Raw genomic sequence first — 20297 nt, 5'->3', positions numbered from 1 at the left:
ACTATGACGTGACGTGGCGTAGGTTTGTCGTGGTTGAGCTTGGGAGGGGTCCTCTCTGCCTCTTGGACACGAATGTTTGTTTCCCTTGCTAGATTAGGGAAGTTTTCAGCTACAATTTGTTCAAATATCTCTTCTGGATCTCTGTTTTTCTCCACACCCTCAGGCATGCCGATGATTCTGACATTGGAACGTTTCATTGAGTCAGTAATCTCCCGTAACCTACATTCCCGAGAATGGATTTTTTTGAGTCCATATTCTGTTTTAGCTTTTTCTTCTACTAACCCATCCTCCAGTTCACTGATTGGTTCTTCTGCTTCATTCACCCTGGCCGTCAGAGCCTCTAGTTTTGACTGCATTTGGCTCATAGAATATTTAATTTCTGCCAGATTCGCTCTCATTTCCGTCCTTAGAGATTGTATATTCTCATTAACATTTTCGTTAATACTTTTTTCAAGTCTACACATCATCTTGACCATTGTTACTCTGAGTTCCATTTCTCAAAATTTTGGATATATCCATATCCATTATGTCTGTGGCAGAGGCCACAGACTCATTGTCTTTTCTTTGCTGGGGGGGATTTCTCCTTCTCGTCATTCTGATGAGGAGAGGTTGCGGGGTTGTCCAGAGCCCGAATTATTGACCGGGACCCAGGCCGGGCGCCCTTGTTTTATAGGGATCTTAGGGATGTGGGCTTCTTGTTTTTTCATCCTGCCTCCTGGGGGAGGGGCATTCCCTGCCGATACTCAGGCAACCCTGTTTGGGTAGAGTCTCCGTGTCCCCTGTGAGGGGGGATGGTGATGGGCTGGTATTTCCAGGCTTTTGTTCTCTGGCGGCTTTCCCTGGCGGTTTGCTGTGCCTCTTCTGAGAGTCAGAGCAGCAGTGGCCGAATCTCAGTCTCTGTCTCAGAACAGAGGGATCGCGGACTGTTCTCCACTGATGTTCTGGCCACTTTAACTCTGTTTCTGTTGGTGTTGCTCAACCCTGCAGCGTCCGGGGATGTGCGCCCCACACCCGGCGTCCCTGCCCTCACTTCCAGGGCAGGTGCGTCTCTGTCCTTTGTGTTTCTAACACCGCCAGCCGCCAGCCGCCCCCACACGCTCCCAGACTTCCCGGTCTCAGTCTGGTTCCAGTGACCGCACCGGAGCTCCTGTTTTCCGTCTGGTGGCGCGCGTTCCCCGGCTCAGGGTGGACACCCCAGTTCTGATTTCTAAATTATTGAGTATTATTCTGTTATATAAATAGACTATTTGTACACTCTCTTTTTGATGGAGATTTGGATTGTTTCACATTCCTGGCTATTACGATTGATGCTGTTGTGGACATTTTTTTTTTAGATTTTATTTATTTATTTGAGAGAGAGAGAGTGCAAGCGCGAGCCAGGGGGAGGAGGAGGGACAGAGCAACAAGCAGACTCCCCAGTGAGCAGGGAGCCTGCTGGGCTGGATCCCAGGACCCTGAGCTGAAAAATCAAGAGTTGTCTGCTTAATAGACTGAGCCACTCAGGCTCCCCGTGTTGTGAACATTTTTATGTAAGTCTCTTGTAGACCTGGGTTTTTTCTTAGAGGAGGTGGAATTGCTAGGTCTTGGGGTTGGTTTATGTTTAACTTTATAAGAAACTGCCAAACTGTTTTCCAGAGTTGTTCCATTTTATACTCCCTAGTGATGAATGAGGGTTTCCAGTTGCTCACTGCTACATATACTCACTAATGCTTAGTGTCTTCAAATGAGTCTTTTCATTTTAGCCATTGTAGTGGGTAACCTTCTTGTGGTGGCTTTAATTTGAATTACTCCAATGGTTTTAATTATGTTGTGCATCTTTTCAGATGTTTTTGGCTATTTGTATATCTGTTTTTGTGAAATATCTAGGTCTTTTGGTGATTTTTTTTATTGGATTGTTTTTATTTTTGAGTTGAAATTGTTTATATATTCTAATTCAAGATCTTTACAAGTATAGGTATTGTAAATAATTTCTCCCAGTCTGTTGCTTGCTTTCTTTCTCTCAGCAGTGTCTTTGATGACCACTGAACTTTTATTTTGGTGAAATCCAGTTTATTTATGTTTTTTTCTTTTCTGGTGAATGTTTTGTATGTGCTCTCCAAGAAATCTTTGCATATCTCAAAGTCACAAAGATATTCTCTTATGTCTTTTTGTATAAGCTCTGTGGTTTTAGCTCTTATAGTTAGTTCTGTGACCTAACTTGAATTAAGTTTTGTGTATGGCATAAGGTAGGGGTTCAAGGGTGGCGGGGTTTTGTTTTGTTTTGTTTTTTTGGTCATATGTTTATACAGTTAGTTCATCACCCTTTGTTGAAGATTTTTCTTTCCTCTAATTGCCTTGGCAACTTCGTTTATTTAAAAATAACTGACTGCATGTTTGTAGGTCTGTTTCTAGATTTAATTCTGTTCCATTGATACGTTTGTCTGTCCTTAAGCCAATGCCATATTACTGTAGGTCCTGGTATTCTTTTGAAAGATCGATTAGTGTAGGTTTTGATGTTTTTCTTAAAAATTGTTTTGGCTATCTAGGTTCTTTGCATTTCCACATATATTTTTTGAATCAGCCTGTCCATTTCCTTTTTTTTAAAAATTCTGTTATAAAAGTACTTTGTGTAGGGGCGCCTGGGTGGCTCAGTTGTTAAGCGTCTGCCTTCGGCTCAGGGCGTGATCCTGGCGTTCTGGGATCGAGCCCTACATCGGGCTTCTCCGTTGGGAGCCTGCTTCTTCCTCTCCAACTCCCTCTGCTTGTGTTCCTTCTCTCGCTGGCTGTCTCTCTTTCCGCCAAATAAATTAAAAAAATCGTTTAAAAAAAAAAGTACTTTGTGTGTATGTGTGTATATATATATCTCTGTGTATATGTACAGGTATATATATTTATATATACACACTCACACACACTTTACACAATTGTCAGTATTTTTAGGATAACTTTTTAAAAGTAGAATTGCCGTGATATATTTTTTTACTCCCCAACTTCTTGTTTAGAAAAACTTCAGATCTTCAAAGTTGAAGAATGATAAGAGTAGTACAGTAAACATCCATATTCCTTTTCTAGATTCACCAGTTTAAAAAAAATTTGCGAGAGCTTTTTTTCTGTTCATTTGTAAAAACATTTCTTTCTGAACCATTTGAAAGTAGATTGCAGACATCATGACACTACGCCTGAACTTGCAAAGCTGAGAAACTTTTACTCAACTTTTAACTTGTTGATTATCTTGGTTACCCAAACTGTAGTTATCTAGGTGAGGCTAGATACATATCAAATGAAGTGTTACCAAATGAAACTTTAGTTTTTATTAAATCTGTTCATGAAACTGTTTAACTTTTTTCCTAGTGACTCCAATGGGATCAGGTAACAATCGACCTCAGGAAATAGAAATTGGAGAGTCTGGTTTTGCTCTATTATTCCCTCAAATTGAAGGAATAAAAATACAACCCTTTCATTTTATTAAGGACCCAAAGAATTTCACACTAGAAAGACATCAACTCACCGAAGTAGGTAAGTCACTGTTATTTATCATCAGTTGCCCAATTTGTTGATTGATTTTGTTTGTGCCTTTGAGAGAGTCTAAATTAAGTATTCGGGTTACTAGAGATGTGGATAATTCAAACTAGTGACTAACAGAAGCTGCTGCAGTACACTCTTGGTAAAACTGATTTACTTATTTTTATTTATTTATTTACTTAGTGATTTTTGATGGGCTGTAATTTTTTTACTTTTTTATTTTTAATTTACTTTTTAAATTATTTTACTTTTGTTAAAGCCTGAGAGAACCGGAGATGAAAAATTTTTCAAAAATACTCTTGATAATAAATATATTTGTATTTAATTCTGAATTTTGAAGCACTTCTTTCTTTTTGAATATTTAATCATTTGCCCTATTTTTGTTTTCCGGAAAGTTTTTTAAAGCATTTTTTTTCAGTAATAAAAGGCATTTATTGTGAAAAAATTTTTAGAAGATAGAGGTCAGTTCTATGTCAACTAATTAGAACGATGGGAATAAGTATAGTGAACTTAATATTTTTTTGAAAAGCTGTAAGTTAAGGCAGTCTGTCAAACAAGGATTTACTAGGACATGTCAGAGGAAGCTTGGCCACAGGAGACAGGTCAGGAAAGGCGATTTCGAAGAGGTGAAGGGTTAGCTTCATTTCCAGGATCTGATGAGAAATTAATTTAATATCGTAAGCAACAAGTTACTGAAGCAGAACAGTGTTAAGGCTTTTTGTCTACATCTACAAATGAACTGATTGGCATTAACTCATTAAAAAAAAAAAATCCCTGTTGGCATAAAAAATACTCAGTGGTGACCTGTTTATGCATCAGTCAGCCAGCCTGTAGAGTTAAGCCTCCGTTATTTGAAATGGCACTGAATCCAGCAGGAATAAAAAATTATGTTGCAGCAGAGGGAAAATTTGTGATTGGTTTACTGATGAGGAAAATAAAAAAAGGAGTCTACACATTGAGACTGACTTATACAACTGTCCTTTACAATGCAAAACGAGACTTAAAGTGGTTGGTGGGAATGGGAGGAGAAGCATAGAAGGAGGAGACATTGGCTGCAGAGGTCAGCAGCTGGCAGCAGCAGGCCTCAATAAAGTGGAAGAGAGTTGTCAGGTACAGGTATAGGTAAAGCAAGGGAAGTTTCGACCACTAGTCTGTGGGGTAAGGGAGGATACTCTAGCTAGTAACGCAGGCTTGTAGCTGCCCTAGTTCTGCTACTTTATAATTTTCTAGTTTAGGACAAGTTTCTTAACTTTCCTAAGCCTCTCTTTCCCATCTATAAAGTGGAAATAACTAGCTTACAGAGTTGTAAGGATTAGATGAAATGACTTCTGTAAAGCACTTAGCAAAATACCTTGCTCTGTAGATGGTAGGCTAGCCTTGGCCTCTGTACCTTAGGGAGTCCTTGCAGTAGGTCACAGTGATCCATCTGCATGGCCTTGTGGTATGTGGAGGAATAGACTAGGGGAAGCTCAGGAAAAGGACATTCAGTGAAAGGGGAGCAAAGGTCTCAGGTATTCTTACCATCCCATTCAGAAGTATCATGCCAGAGGAACGCACGTGTCTTGGCTGATGGTGACAATGATAATTAATACTGAGGCCTTGTAAGCTGGGTCCTGAGTTACACGCTATTTCTAATCCTCATGACAGCTTTGCTGAATAGAAATTGTCACAGGGTGTTGTCGATGAGGAAACTAAACTCTTGCAAGAGTAGAGAGCAAAGGCTCTTAGACTACGTGGTACATAAACAGAAAACCAGAGTTACCTGTATTGATAAAGCAACCCGAAATCAAGGATGCCTAATATTCTCTAAGGAGAACTTCAGATTGTGCCTTTTAAACTGACCTAATTTTAACTACAAAGGCAGAGAGAGTTTTTGGAGCATAGGTGACTATATCCAAACCAGAGAGATTTTGTCATGTTATAATGAGACTTTTCGGAAGGCTGGCTCAAGTTAACAGCGCTCAGCAAACCAGATCTCTCTTAGATTGGTGGTTGGAAATTTGTGGGTCTGAAACTCAAGAGGGAGTTGAGATCAGAGTTGTTGGTTTGAGAGGGCCATTTGCATATAGCCTGGCAGTCTGTCTGCAAAGAGTATCCAGGATGGCTTAGTACAGATTTTGGAAAATATTCCAGCAGCAAATTTAGAACAAGGAAGGGAGAAGAGATACAGTTTGATGCTGGCAAGAGGATAGGTATGTTCATTGGGTTCATGATATAGAAATATACATTGATTTCATTCAGCTTATTGAAAGGTCCCGTAGGGTTAGAAGAATTAATTGGTTGCAGATTCTGTCTCAGTGCTATTCCAGGAAGGGTGTGATAGATACATACATAATTATAACCCAAGTGAGAAAGTGAGGTGTACCTCTCTGTAAGAGAGGTCTGGATAGATTGCTGTAAGGATTGCCAGTGGGGGAGAGAGTGAGGAGGCTTCGTGGGGCAAGTAGCATTTAAGGCTTTGAAGGATGAGAAACATGAAAGATAAGAGTGATAACAGGATAGACTAAATGATTAGCAGAAACCAGAAACCTAGCCACAGAGCCAGGTAATGAGAGCATCTGGGGGAAATAGTAAACATACCACTTTGCAAACAAAGCATGGGGCACAGTGAGGCTCATACACTCAGGGAGTGTGGTCAGTAAATGGCAACTGTTAACCAGAAATGTTCTCCTAGTAGCAAATGTGACCCTCCGTAGTGGGGAGATTGCAGGCAGGGAGACTAGTTAGGAGCCCCCTGCAAGAGTCTGGGCAAGAAATAATACCAGGGCATGAAGAGCAGGAAATTGATTGGAGAAAATTAGCAGATGATTAGATATGAAAGGGAAGGGAGACTGGGTAACTCAGTGATAACTTTGAGTTTTGTACTTAAGAGAGTGGGGTGCTGATGGAACAGAGAACAGAAATCGACAACACTGGGGCAGGAAGAACAGGATTGGGAAGAATCAGACTCCATTAGACAGGCTTGTTTGGCCTTTAATTCAGTGCTCTTGCTGAAAGTCATATTGCCAGACCTTCTCTGTGCTGTGTCTCTTGTTCAGAAGTGAGGATGGTACCTCCTGGGCACATACTCTCCCCTCTGTCCCATGGCACCTTGGGAATTGTGATGAAGGTCCTGATCGTAGCACTGCTTGAAGCTAGAAGCCTCGTTTTGTCCTTTGACAGGAAAGAGCCAAAATCTTGAGTGGAATAAACCATCCATTTTATGATAAAATAGTTACTGGATTTGTGAAACCTTGTTTGCATTATAGCGCTAGGTATAGGAATCACAAAACCGAAGGGAAAAGCAGCCCCATGTTTATTCTGCTCTGTGAAGTGTTCTTATTGGCATCCTTTCCGGAACTGTTTGCTGTCAATAATTTTGGCTTATTCCAAGGCATCATTTTCATCCTGTTGATGGTATTCTGGAAATTGAAGCTTTGCTTAGATTGAGATGATAATCTCTGTTCTTTCACATGCTGTTGGACATCCGGATTTCCTGTATTCTGAGTTTATGTGCTCAGGAAGGAGGAATCTGAGGTGGGCAGGGGAGTGAGTGGTTGGAGGCCGTGGTGTGGGGTGTGCCTTCTCTACAGAGTCCTGGCCTGCATTCCTGCACCAAATAGTTGGGGCAACACTTCTGTGTTCTGTAACATCAGAAAGCACCCTATTCATGGTAGTATCTCACAGGGATCAACAGACTTTTTCTGTAAAAGGCCAGATGGTAAATTAAGTTTCACCAGCCTTAACGGTCTCAGTTACACTTGCTCAGCTCTACCACTAGAGTGCAAAGGCAGCTATAGACAATACATAAACACATGGCTGGGTTCCAGTAAAACTTTATTTACAAAAATGCCCGGGGGGGGATAGGGGCAGATTTGGTGCACGCGCTGTAGTTTGTCTTTCCTGCCTTACAGTGCTGGGCCACAGTGATTAGAAGATCTGTGAAGGCCCACAGTAAGCAATGAAGTGGCTTAGTTCACCCATGAAATTGGCAGTACTTCTGAAGACAGGAACCTTGCATTTGAGAATTCTAGACCTTGTGCATAGGTGATGTGATAGTCTGACCCAGCATCATAGTATATATAATTTCATACACACAGATTCTTTCATTCTTCTTGAACTTACCAAAAATGGCACATTTTTAAAATGAGGCATAGGTTATTGTAAGATCTGTGTGTTCTAAGGTCTGTAGTAGAAATAGCCTCATGCGGGGGCGTACCTGGGTGGCCTAGTCGGTTAAGCATCTGTTGTCAACTCAGGTCATGATCCCGAGGTCCTGGAATCGAACGCTGTGTCGGGCTCCCTGCTCAGTGGGGAGTCTGCTTCTCCCTCTTCCTCTGCCCCTCTCCCCCCACTCATGTTCACTCCCTCTCTCTCTCTCAAATAAATAAAATCTTCAAAAAAAAAAGTCTCTGGGATGAAAAAAAATATGGATGGGCCAGCACTTAATTCTTGAGAAGGGCAGAAACACCTCACCACAGCTTCAGTTTGTTCATTCAGGAACTGTTTGCATGCATGGTGCATGCCAGTCATTGCACGTGTGGGACTCTAGAAATACTTGTTACGTTCTGCCTTCCGGAGCTTCCAGTCTAGCAGAACAGACTGGTTTTGAATAAAGTACCACAGATGTGAAATGTGTACCGAGTAGGGGGACAGATGCTAGGAAACGTAACCATAGAACTTAAAACCTAGTGTGGGTATTAGGAAAGTGACGTTTGGACAGGGCCCTAAGAAGAAATGAGCTAGAGTCGGGAAGGGTCCCTCAGATGTGCACTAGGGAGGAGTATTAGAGGTGGTCTTTACCTTCTTTCTAGGTTACTGACAAAAATAGAGCAAGGTAGCCTAAGATCAAAGACAGGAAATAGAAAGGGCGTGGTAATACACCTTTAGGACTGAAATGCCAAGAAATCTAGTGTGTCTGGAGAAGTGGGGAAAGCAAGGAGTGGGGGAGTGTGATGTGAGGTGAAGCTGTAGAGGCAAGCTGGGGCCACATCATGCCCATAAAACGTAGTAAGGATTTTACATATTTAAGGGCAGCGGGAAGCCAGGATTCTAAACATAAGAGTGACAGAATCAGATAGGTCTTTTTATAATACCCATATGGCTGCAGTGTGGCAATCAATTTGGAGGAATATGAGAGCAGATGTAGGAAAAACAGGAGGCTGTTTTAGTGGCTAAGGCAAGAGGTGATGGCAGATGGAGGTGAAGAGACATAGATGGATTCAGGACAGAGTTTTGAGGTGGAATCAACAGGATGTGGTGACTGATTAAAATGTTGGGTTTTGAGAATGAGGGAAGTGGCCACCATGTCACCCAGGTTTCTGGCCAGCACAGATGCACAGTAGCATGTCCTAAAGGAAGGGAGACAGAATGGATTGGACATGTTGTATTTGAGATGGGGACACTGATTAGACAACTGAATGTATAGTTCTGGAGTTCAGGACTAAAGATAGAAATTTGGGAATCACCAAGTAATTAATGGTAATTGATTACTCCCATTACTGAGCTGGGAGGAGAAAGAGGAGAGAGGAAGGAAGCTCAGCAGTCAGGGTTGACTGAGTGATGTAACACTGTAACTGAACTTGGGAGGTTCACTGGTTGGGGTGCATTCTATTGAACACAACCCAAGGAAGTGTTGACAGCAAAGAGCTTTAAATTACTTGTTATAAGTAGCTTCCAAAGCACTGGCTCCCTTTGGGGTTGGTATAGGAAGCTTTTATTCAGTGTATTAGTGGGTGTGGGCAGGGAGCTTGCATATACATTGAGGAACTTCCACATATTCTGTTACTTTCAGGCATTTTGGTTCAGTTGCCCATGCCTAGCATGTCACCATGCTGTGCATACATCTTTCAAAAAATGGCAGAAAACTGCCAGTAAGAGGAGATTTAGTATTACAATGAGCTAAAGTTAACTTCAGGACAACTTGGGGCTTCTGCACAGGTCCTCGGCCTCAGTCCAGCTCAGACTGGCTTACCGAAGATGAACACCTGGCCCGGTGTCTCCTTGGTGAGAACTGCGGGTTTGCAGAACAGAACACATAGTCTTCCTTGCTTTTGTGCCTTCCCTCCTCCCTCCTGCTGATAGCTTTCCTCTAAGTAACTCCCTGTTGAATCCCATGTAACAATACCATGATGTCCTCTCTTGTGCTTATGTTGAAGACTGTATTGAAACTCTTTAATGAGGAAGTTGTTAAACAATTTCCTAACTTTTCTTTGAAACAGTTCATTTCTAAATAAAATCTTACATGGGGTATCAACATAAAAACAAATAGAGCAGAGCTGCTTGGATTGAAGGGAGGGTGGAATGTCTACAACTGTGGCTGCTTCACTTCTCTTCTGTCTCCCCCTGGGCACCTCTGAACTCCTTATTCAGCATAGCGTATTGTAATGAAGGGAGGAGCCTCCAACTTAAGATGGTCTGCATTTCTTTCCTAAAGGCTTCAAGTTGTTCAGTAAAGTGTGTCTAAGCCTGAAAGCCGTGCCTGGCGGCCTATGACCCTGTGACAGACAGAAGAGCTGGAGAAGGCAGCCTCGGGACTGCTCATTGCTTTTCAGTGAGCTTGAGTGTAAGAGTCAGGGCTTTTTTTCCTCCCTGAAGAATGCTTGAGGTGGGTAGCTAGTACATCAGACACTGCCTCACATCTGTGATTCTCTTTCTCTTTTACAAACACGTCCTTCTGACATTCTCCTGGGCAAAGTTCAACCTATAATAGTGCCCCTGGGGCCCAGTGGTTTTCTGGGTTTCAGTTTTATTTGTAGACACTGACATTGAAAAAGATCTTCCACTCATTTGTACACGTTAGGTACCCCATGTAAGATTTGATCACGGTATTGTTAGCTAATATTCATCTGGAAATACCTTCTCCCGTTCTGTCGGGTGTCTTTTGGTTTTATTGACTGTTTCCTTGTGCAAAAGCTTTTTATCTGGATGAAGTCCCAAAAGTTGATTTTTGCCCTTGCTTCCCAATTGCCTTTGGAGATGTGTCTAGGAAGAAGTTGCTGCGACCGAGGTCGAAGAGGTTGCTGCCTGTGTTCGCCTCAAGGATTTTCACGGATTCCTGGCTCACGTTTAGGTCTTTCCTCCATTTTGAGTCTATTTTTGTGTATGGTGAAAGGAAATGGTACAGTTTCATCCTTCTGCATGTGGCTGTTCAGTTTTCCCAACACCATTTTGTTGAAGAGACTTTCTTTTTTCCATTGGCTCTTCTTTCCTGCTTTGTCGAAGATTCGTTGACCATAGAGTTGAGGGTCCATTTCTGAGTTCTCTATTCTGTTCCATTGATCTGTATGTCTGTTTTTGTGCCAGTAACATACTGTTAGATGATTACAGCTTTGTAATACAGCTTGAAGTCCGAAATTGTGATGCCACCAGTTTTGGATTTCTTTTTCAACATTCCTCTGGCTGTTTGGGGTCTTTCCTGGTTCCATACAAATTTTAGGACTGTTTGTTCCAGTTCTCTGAAAAAAGTTGATGGTATTTTGATAGGGATTGCATTGAATGTGTACATTGCTCTAGGTAGCACAGACATTTTCACAATATTTGTTCTTCCATTGCATGAGCATGGAACGTTTTTCCATTTCTTTGTGTCTTCCTCAGTTTCTTTCATGAGTATTCTATAGTTTTCTGAGTATAGACCCTTTGCCTCTTTGGTTAGATTTATTCCTAGGTATCCTGTGGTTTTGGGTGCCATTGTAAATGGGATCGACTCCTTAATTTCTCTTTCTTCTGTCTTGTTTGGGTATAGAAATGCAACTGATTTCTGTGCATTGATTTTATATCCTGCCACTTTGCCGAATTCCTGTATGAGTTCTAGCAGTTTTGGGGGTGGAATCTCTTGGGTTTTCCACATAAAGTATCATATCTGCAAAGAGTGAGAGTTTGACTTCTTCTTTGTCAGTTCAGATGCCTTTTATTCCTTTTTGTTGCCTGATTGCTGAGGCTAGGACTTCTAGTACTGTGTTGAAGAGCAGTGGTGATAGTGGACATCTCTGCCATGTTCCTGACCTTCGGGGAAAAGCTGTCAGTTTTTCTCCATTGCGAATGGTATTTGCTGTGGGTTTTTCATAGGTGGCTTTTATGATATTGAGGTATATACCCTCTATCCCTACACTGTAAGGAGTTTTAATCAGGAAAGGATGCTGTACTTTGTCAAATGCTTTTTCTGCATCTATTGAGAGGATCATATGGTTCTTGTCTTTTCTTCTCTTAATATGGTGTATCACATTGATTGATCTGTAGATGTTGAACCACCCTTGCAGCCCAGGAATAAATCCCACTTGGTCGTGGCAAATAATCCTTTTAATGTACTGTTGGATCCTATTGGCTAGGATCTTGTGGAGAATTTTGGGATCCATGGTCATCAGGGATATTGGTCTGTAATTCTCGTTTTTGATGGGGTCTTTGTCTGGTTTTGGGATCAAGGTAATGCTGGCCTCATAAAAAGAGTTTGGGAGCTTTCCTTCCCTTTCTATTTTTTGAAACAGTTTCAGAAGAATAGGTATTAATTCTTCTTTGAATGTTTGGTAGAATTCTAGAATTCCCCTGGGAAGCCATGTGGCCCTGGGCTCTTGTTCCTTGGGAGATTTTTGATTCCTGCTTCAATTTCCTTGCTGGTTATGGGTCTGTTCAGATTGTCTGTTTCTTCCTGTTTCAGTCTTGGTAGTTTGTAAGTGTCCAGGAATGCATCCATTTCTTCCAGATTGTCTAATTTGTTGGCATATAGTTGCTCATAATATGTTCTTGTAATTGTTTGTATTTCTTCGGTGTTGCTTGCGATCTCTCCTCTTTCATTCATGATTTTATTTATTTGGGTCCTTTCTCTTTTCTTTTTGATAAGACTGGCCAGGGGTTTATCATTCTTACTAATTTTTTCAAAGAACAAGCTCCTGGTTTTGTTGATCTGTTCTCCTGTTCTTTTGGTTTCTAGCTTGTTGATTTCTGCTCTAATCTTTATTATTTCTCCTCTCCTACTGGGTTTAGGCTTTATTTGCTGTACTTTCTCTAGCTCCTTTAGGTGTAGGGTTAGGTTGTCTATCTGAGACCTTTCTTGTTTCTTGAGAAAGGCTTATAGTGCTAGATACTTCCCTCTTAGGACCACCTTTGCTGCATCCCAAAGATTTGAACAGTTGTGTTTTCCTTTTCATTTGTTTCCATGAATTTTTTAAATTCTTCTTTAATTTCCTGGTTGACCCATTCATTCTGTAGTAGGATGCTCTTTAGCTTCCAGGTACTTGAGTTCTTTCCAACTTCCTCTTGTGATTGAGTTTGAGTTTCAAAGCATTATGATCTGAAAATACGCAGGGAATGATCCCAGTCTTTTGATACCGGTTGAGACATGATTTGTGACCCAGGATGTGATCTGTTCTGGAGAATGTTCCATGTGCACAAGAGAAGAATGTGTATTCTATTGCTCTGGGATGGAATGTTCTGAATATATGTGTGAAGTCCATCTGGTCCAGTGTGTCATTCAAAGCCCTTATTTCCTTGTTGGTCTTTTGCTTAGATGATCTGTCCATTGAGGTGAGGGGGTGTTAAAGTCCCCTACTATTATGCTATTGTCAGTGTGTTTCTTTGATTGTGTTATTAATTGGCTTATATAATTGGCTACTCCCATGTTTGGGGCATAAATATTTACAATTGTTAGATCTTCTGGTTGGATAGACTCTTTAAGTATGACATAGGGTCCTTCCTCATCTCTTATTATAGTCTTTGGTCTAAAATCTAATTTGTCTGATATAAGGATTGCCACCCCAGCTTTCTTTTGATGTCCATTAGCATGATAAATGGTTTTCCACCCTCTCACTTTAAATCTGGAGGTGTCTTTGGGTCTAAAATGAGTCTCTTGCAGACAGCATATTGAGGGTCTTGCTTTTTTTTTTTATCCAATCTGATACCCTGGGTCTTTTGATTGGGGCATTTAGCCCATTTACATTCAGGGTAACTGTTGAAAGATACGAATTTAGTGCCTCTGTATTGCCTGTAAGGTGACTGTTACTGTCTCTGTTCCTTTCTGGTCTGTGTTACTTTCGGGCTCTCACTTTGCTTAGAGAACCCCTTTCAGTATTTCTTGTAGGGCTGGTTTGGTGATTGCAAATTCTTTTAGTTTCTGTTTGTGCTGGGACATTTTTATCTCTCCTTCTATTTTCAGTGACAACCTAGCGGGATAAAGTATTCTTGGCTATGTGTTTTTCTCATTTAGTACCCTGAATATATCATGCTAGACCTTTCTGGCTTGCCAGGTCTCTGTGAATAGGTCTTCTGCCAGTCTAATGTTTCTACCATTGTAGGTTACAGACCTCTTGTCCCGAGCTAGTTTCCAGATTTTCTCTTTGTCTCTGAGATTTGTAGGTTTTACTATTAGATGTCAGGGTGTTGACCTATTTTTATTGATTTCTGAGGGGGGTTCTCCGTGCCTCCTGGATATTGATGCCCGTTTCCTTCCCCAGATCAGGGAAGTTCTCTGCTGTAATTTGCTTCAATATACCTTCTGCCCCTCTCTCTGTTCCTTCTTCTTCTGGGATCCCAATTATTCTAATATGGTTTCACTTGCCTCTCGAATTCTCCCCTCGTGATCCAGTAGTTGTTTATCTCTCTTTTTCTCAGCTTCTTGATTCTCTATCATTTGGTTTTCTATACCACTAATTCTCTCCTCACTCATTTATCCTAGCAGTTAGAGCCTCCATTTTTGATTGCATCTCATTAATAGCCTTTTTGAAATCGACTTGGTTAGCTTTTAGTTCTTTATTTCTCCAGAAAGGGATTCTCTGGTGTCTTCTATGCTTTTTTCAAGTCCAGCTAGTATCTTTATAATCGTTATTCTGAACTCTAGATCCGACAGCTTACTAATGTCCATACTGATTAGTTGGTACTGCCTCTTGTTCTGTTTTTTGAGGTGAGTTTTTCTTTCTGTCATTTTGCCAAGAGAAGAATAGATGAACGAGAGAACAAAATACTAAAGGGTAACAACGACCAGAGAAATATACACTAAACAAATCAGAGGAGACCTGCGACTGGGGGGAAAAGAAAAAAAGAGTATGATCAGGCCGGTGAATAGAACACAGCCATACACTAGATTTTTGGGTCTATTTTGGTCTCCAAAATTTTAAAGAAAGAAAAACTTCTATGTAGTTAACAAAAATAAGGTTAAATACAATGATGGATGGAGTGTGACTGTAACAATGAAAATTTAAAAAGATTTTTAGAAAATGAATTGATAAGTTGGTTGAAAAAGAAAGAAAAATAATTCATGAAAGAAAGAAAGAAAATTTAAAAAATTGAAGTTGAAAGACTAAGGAATCATGGGAAAAAACCTGTGAGTTCTCTGTGCTGTATTCCCCTAGCGCCGAGTTCTGCAGTGCTCATTGATGGGTAACCTTGGTCTTGGCTGGAGGTTGTTGCACATCTTCTGGGGGAGGGGCCTGTTGCAGTGATTCTCAAATGTCTTTGCCCTGGGCAGGATTGTACTGCCCTTGCGGGGGGGGGGGGGGGTAGGGGGTGGGGGGGCGGGGGGCAGGCTAAGTAATCTGGTGGGGTTTGCTCTCTGTAGCTTTTGTTCCCTGAAGGCGCTTCTGCGCAGCTTTAGAGGATGAGAGTGAAGATGATGGCCTCCTAATCTCTGGCCCTGGAGGAGGTGAGAGCTCGGGGCCCCACTCCTCAGTGCGCCCTCAGAGAAAAGCAGTCAATCACTCCTGTCTCCCTGGTCTCTGTCCGCACTCCGCGCTCACCTGGCCTGGGACCGAGCATTTCTGTCTCTGGCACAAGGCCCGTTTGGAGTCTCCAGACCCAATAGATTCCCGCAGTGGGCTCCTGTGCAGCTCCTCCCGGGGGTGAGGGGACAGAGGGAAGGAGAGTCTCCCCAGTTTCCGCTGCTCAAAGAGCAGTGGCCCGGCTGTGCCGCGGATCAGTTTATGGCAACCCCGAGGTGAGAGCCCACTCCTGGGCTCAGTGTTTGCAGCCGGCTTCCCCGCTCTGATACCTGGGAGCTCTGGCGCACTCAGGCACCCCTGGTCTTCCTGTGACCCCGAGACCACACTGTCACAGTGAGGGTTCCATCCCTCACGTAGCCACTGGGAGCAGACTTCTAAAAGTTCTGATTTTGTGCTCCGCTGCTCTGTCGCTTGCTGGTGTAGCCGGTTGATAAGAGGCTCCCTCCCCCTGCAGTTTGTCTTCCCATATGTCGCCTCAGATTCACTTCTCCCCACCTCCTACCTTGCAGAAAGTGATCGCTTTTCTTTTCTTTGATATCCTGTTGAGTTCGCAGGTGTTCAGAATGGTTTGATAGCTCTCTAGCTGAATTCCTGGGACCAGGCGAAATTCCTGGAACTCTTATCAAAGGACTAAGTTTTTAAATTATATGGAGATTTCATAGAGAATCTTGAGGGAGGCTCCTGCTGGGATCAGATGCAAAGCAGAGAAAAATGGTGCTAAGACCTAACTGATGGTACTTGCTTTATTTTAGAAGTGCTCAACCCATGAAAAAATATAAGTGACAGGAAGGCAGCAGGGTCAATGTTCTGTTATGCTCCTGGCCTTGTGCTAAACTTCCTTTAGATATGGGAGCAGAGGGCTGGAAAACTCAGACTGTAAGACGCTGGTGAGGGCTTCCTCCCAGGCCACAGTGGTGGCAGAATATAGTCCCCAGCCCACCATACCTCCCACTTCCAGCCCCTGTGCCACAGGCTCCCTGTTTCATGGAGCTGATGTATGGATCTTTTTAAATTTCCTCCCACATACACAGTGACCTAGTTTCTTACTTTATAACATCAGAGATAAGGTGCATCTCAAAAAGCGTGTCTACTCAAAAGCCAGAACAACACAGGTGACCCCCAACCAGTTTTGAGGATAGGATGCAAGGCTTCTTTCCCTCACCTCTCAATTTGATGTTTACTTCATATTCATTTAATTCAAGGGGAAATGTTGCCTTTAGTTTCATCATTTCATTATTTGGTGAAACATCTAACTTATGGTCAAGGCCCTCTGTTTAAGCAGATTGTATTTTTCTACCTGTGCTCTGTTGAGCCCATGGTAGGTACCAGGCACCAGAATAGGTGTTACTTAATGACGTCTTCTCTTCACTACAACCCTTGAGACTTGCTCCTATCCCAGCTTTAGAGGAAGGATCTGAACTTGATAAAGTCCATTAATTTGCTCAAAGTCATACAGCTGCAAATGGTTGAGCCTGAGTTCTGACCCTGCTCTTACTCCAAAGCCCACATCCTTACTGTGCTGACTTCATACTTACTCCCCTACTGTGAAAAAGGTAGTGTGAAGATCCCAGGAAAAAATGTTATGGGGAAGGGAGAATCCAGCTTTGGTCCATGAATTGTTAATGTTATTAGCCTCATTTTAAGTAGATGTTTTCTTTGAATTCAATTTTTCTACATCCATTTAGATTCCATCACTTTCAAACAGATCATAAAATAGTTGTCTCAAGAGTGGCTTCTCCAAAAAGAAGAGAAATCTGAACATTTAGACTTGAAGTATTTCCAGCGAGTCCTGGCCAGTCTTTGGAATAGTTCTTCCTATTTTGGCTTTCCTGAATCTGACATGGGTCTTGGTGTCTGGATTTTGTTTTTTTTTATTTTCCTTTTAGCCTTCTAGTTGATCATAGCTATAATGAATTTATATTCTTCCTTATTTGAAATGAATTTAAGGCAGCTTACACAGATACATACAACATCAGTGGAGGATTTCTGAATTGAGGGAATGTGTAGGAAGAACACAGTGAAACCAGTGTGGAGGGCAATACACAAAATTCATACCTTCAACTCTTGCTAGAGGTGGCCCGTGGGTTTTGCTGAGCCAGAGCAGAAGAAGCCCAACTCCTCCCAGTTTTTTGAGAATGGTGATAAATTCTACTGGATTCAAGCGGTTTCTTACGTCGCTTTGTGAATATCAGTGGCACCCCAAGTGAGACTTCATAAAAGCAGTTGTAGGGGCCAAGCCAGTGAGGTCTGGTCATTGAGCTTTGTGCTTCATCTCAGAATATTTAGACCCACTAAAGGAATGGAGGGCCCGCGTGTTCTTTAGGCACTGACTCTGCTGTGACTTTGATCTCACAACTGGATTTCAAATAACAAGGAACTGGAGATGGGGCTGGATAATAAGTACCGTCATCTGCCCAACAAACGGCTGAGCTGGAGAAATGGCTGGTGTGCTTTCTTGAAGTTGAAAGATCTGAGAGACTTGTCCTGGGTGGAGGGCCGTCCTTGTTTCCCCACAGCGGTGAACTGAGACAAGGCTGAAGGCAGTGCCAAGATTTACCTCAAAAAGAGCTGGGTGGTCTTCTCAGGCAAGTGTCCCTTACGCATTTCAGTTCTGAGTGGCAAGGGATTTGAGTTGTTCCTACTGTTGCAGATCTGAAGCTCCAGATGGTCTGTTGGTCCAGTACAGACCCATCTGCTCTGTCAGGCAGCCAGCCAGAGCTAAGGTGGATTTGTTCTCTAAGTGGGGTAGGGGGAAGTCATTGTAGTTTCTCGGTTGGGTGTGTGTGGCTCAGTTGTAGAGCAATACCACTGGAGGAAGATGTGGAAAGCACTGGCTGTGTGTTTGTTAAATAAATGAGGGCGGTTCCTTTAAAATACTCAGATGAGAATGTTTAGTAGACAACTATAAAAGAGGGTCTAGAGTTTAGAAAACAGTAGGGAAGGTAGAGATTTAGAAGCTTTAGGTTTCTGAAACCTAAAACTCTGAAAGGAGGTGTGGGTTTTAATCTAGAATCTATCATGTAACTCTCCTGGGCTGGTCACTTTTCTGGGATTAGAGTCCTTAACTTGTAAGACTAGACAGTTGATCCCACGGCCCTCTTCCAACTCTGAAAATTCATTTTAGAAAAGAAAAAACATTCTCTCCAAATGTGTTGCTCTGGTCTTTGTGGGGAAAAAAGACCTTTTAGTAATGGTTTAGGGTATACGATATCATGAACGTACTAGATATTGTGTATTTTCATTCTCCAGATCAGTGATTTATTGTGTAGAGAATTAGAAGCGGACCAGAGAGGGTGCCTGGGTGGCTCAGTTGTTAAGCGTCTGCCTTCGGCTCAGGTCATGATCCCGGGGTCCTGGGGTCGAGCCCCGCATCGGGCTCCCTGATCTTTGGGACGCCTGCTTCTCCCTCTCCCACTCCTCCCTGCTTGTGTTTCCTCTCTCGCTGCCTCTCTCTCTGTCAAATAAATAAAGAAAATCTTTAAAAAAAAGGAAGTGGACCAGAGGAAGTTACGCTTGATAAGTCATTATTTGGTGTTAGTAATTAGTCATTTCCCCGCCCCGCACCTCAATTTCCTTAAGTGGGTCTTATTTCTGATGACCTTCACCTTAGGTCTGTCAAAATGGAAGTCCTGTGGCTGACTCAGTGGAAACAGAAGTATGTGTTAGGTGTTGGACCTTTTTTCCTGTCCAGTTACAAGTTTGATAATGCCAGAAAATTTCAAATTGATAGTCTTAAAGTGCTCAGAGGCTTGGGTGAAAGCTGTTTCTGGGGGAGTGCAGGAATACAGTGGGTCTCCTTTGGGCTACATCCCCCCCCTAGTGGAAGCTGCTTTTTGTCCATATGCTACAAAATTGAACATTTTCCTGCTTTGGAAAGAGTTTGAAATCCATCTTCACTCCCACCCCCTTTCCTGGAAAAGGTGCATTGGGCCTATATGTATTTTCATGATCTATCAGTTTCCTGAGGCTGCTGTCACAACTGACCACAAACTTGGGTACTTAACACAACAGAAACGTATGCTGTCACAGTCCGAGAGTCTGAAGTCAAGGTGTTGAAAGGGCTGCACTCCCTCTGGAGGCTCTAGAGTGAATCTCTTCTTTACCTCTTCCACCTTCTGGTGGCTGTTGATACTCCTTATGGTTGCATCACTCCAGTTTCTGCTTCTGTGGTCACATTGCCTCTTATGTCTGTGTCTCCTGTATATCTCTTCTAAGGACATTTAGCATAGTATTTACAGAGCCTGCCTGAATAATAAGAGGTGATCTCATCTCAAGATCCTTAATCACATTTGCAAAGACCCTTTTCCCAAATGGGTTCACATTCTTTGGTTCCAGAGATCTGTTGTGGATACATCCAGAGGGGGGACCACCATTAAACACACTACAGGTGGTTGGCACCTTTTCTGTTTCTCCAGATCTTTACGTTATCACTGCTGCTCACTCTGTTCTATGTAAACCAGTGTTCCCTTCATGCCAGGTGTTGGCCTGGATAGAGATGGCTTACATCAGGCTGCACCTGCAGTGCTGCTCCGTCCCATAGCTGCTTGCTTATTTGTGTTGAGGGTGGGTTGTATTATTTTCAAATAGCCATTTTTTTTAATGGGGAAAGTTAATTGCAACAAACATTTTGAACAGTGTTAAAGTTTGTTAAAAATAAAAAAGGAAACAGGATAGCTTCAGCACTAAGTTGCCCATAACTAGAAGTGCAAGTCATTAGCAGAAACATTTCATTTTGCAAAAATGTAGAAAATAAGATTGTAATAAATTTGATATACCTGTTCGAAGGCTATCTTTAAATGTTGCTCTTCTTTTCTCTACAGGTCTTTTAGATAACCCTGAGCTTCGTGTGGTCCTAGTATTTGGCTATAATTGCTGTAAGGTGGGAGCCAGTAATTACCTGCAGCGAGTCGTCAGCAGTTTCAGTGATATGAACATCATCTTGGCTGGAGGCCAGGTAGACAACCTGGCATCGCTGACCTCTGACAAGTATGTCTCATGTGCTTCTGATTTCTCCTGTGCATGACCAGAAATGTTCTCAGGTTTTTCTTACCTTGGGTTTTAAAATACATGTTTAGAGAATTGTTAGGCTAACAGTTCATTCCATTTTATAAT

At 42.2% G+C, this 20297-nt stretch overlaps 1 protein-coding gene and 1 long non-coding RNA gene across 9 annotated transcripts in view; one reads left to right on the top strand and one right to left on the bottom strand.

The window, feature by feature from the left end:
* FBXO22 (F-box protein 22) overlaps positions 1 to 20297 on the top strand; it is a 39396-nt gene that overhangs the window by 12618 nt on the left and 6481 nt on the right. For 5 of the 7 annotated variants that reach the window (XM_048221433.2, XM_048221430.2, XM_048221439.2 and 2 more), the window contains exons 5-6: positions 3331 to 3495; positions 20006 to 20171. In XM_048221433.2, the coding sequence (XP_048077390.1) occupies positions 3331 to 3495; positions 20006 to 20171 (331 nt within the window). The remainder of the gene's footprint in view (positions 1 to 3330; positions 3496 to 20005; positions 20172 to 20297) is intronic. The other 2 variants (XM_048221442.2, XM_048221440.2) reach the window with 1 other exon arrangement.
* Positions 18417 to 20297, bottom strand: part of LOC113248074 (uncharacterized) — a 105796-nt gene continuing 103915 nt past the window's right edge. For both annotated transcript variants that reach the window (XR_008956113.1, XR_007190556.2), the window contains one exon: positions 18417 to 20235. This is a non-coding gene — a long non-coding RNA (uncharacterized LOC113248074). The remainder of the gene's footprint in view (positions 20236 to 20297) is intronic.

This window comes from Ursus arctos, unplaced genomic scaffold (assembly GCF_023065955.2).
Source record: "Ursus arctos isolate Adak ecotype North America unplaced genomic scaffold, UrsArc2.0 scaffold_28, whole genome shotgun sequence".
NCBI classification, from domain to species: Eukaryota; Metazoa; Chordata; class Mammalia; order Carnivora; family Ursidae; genus Ursus; species Ursus arctos.
This window is presented reverse-complemented; position numbering and strand designations above follow the sequence as displayed.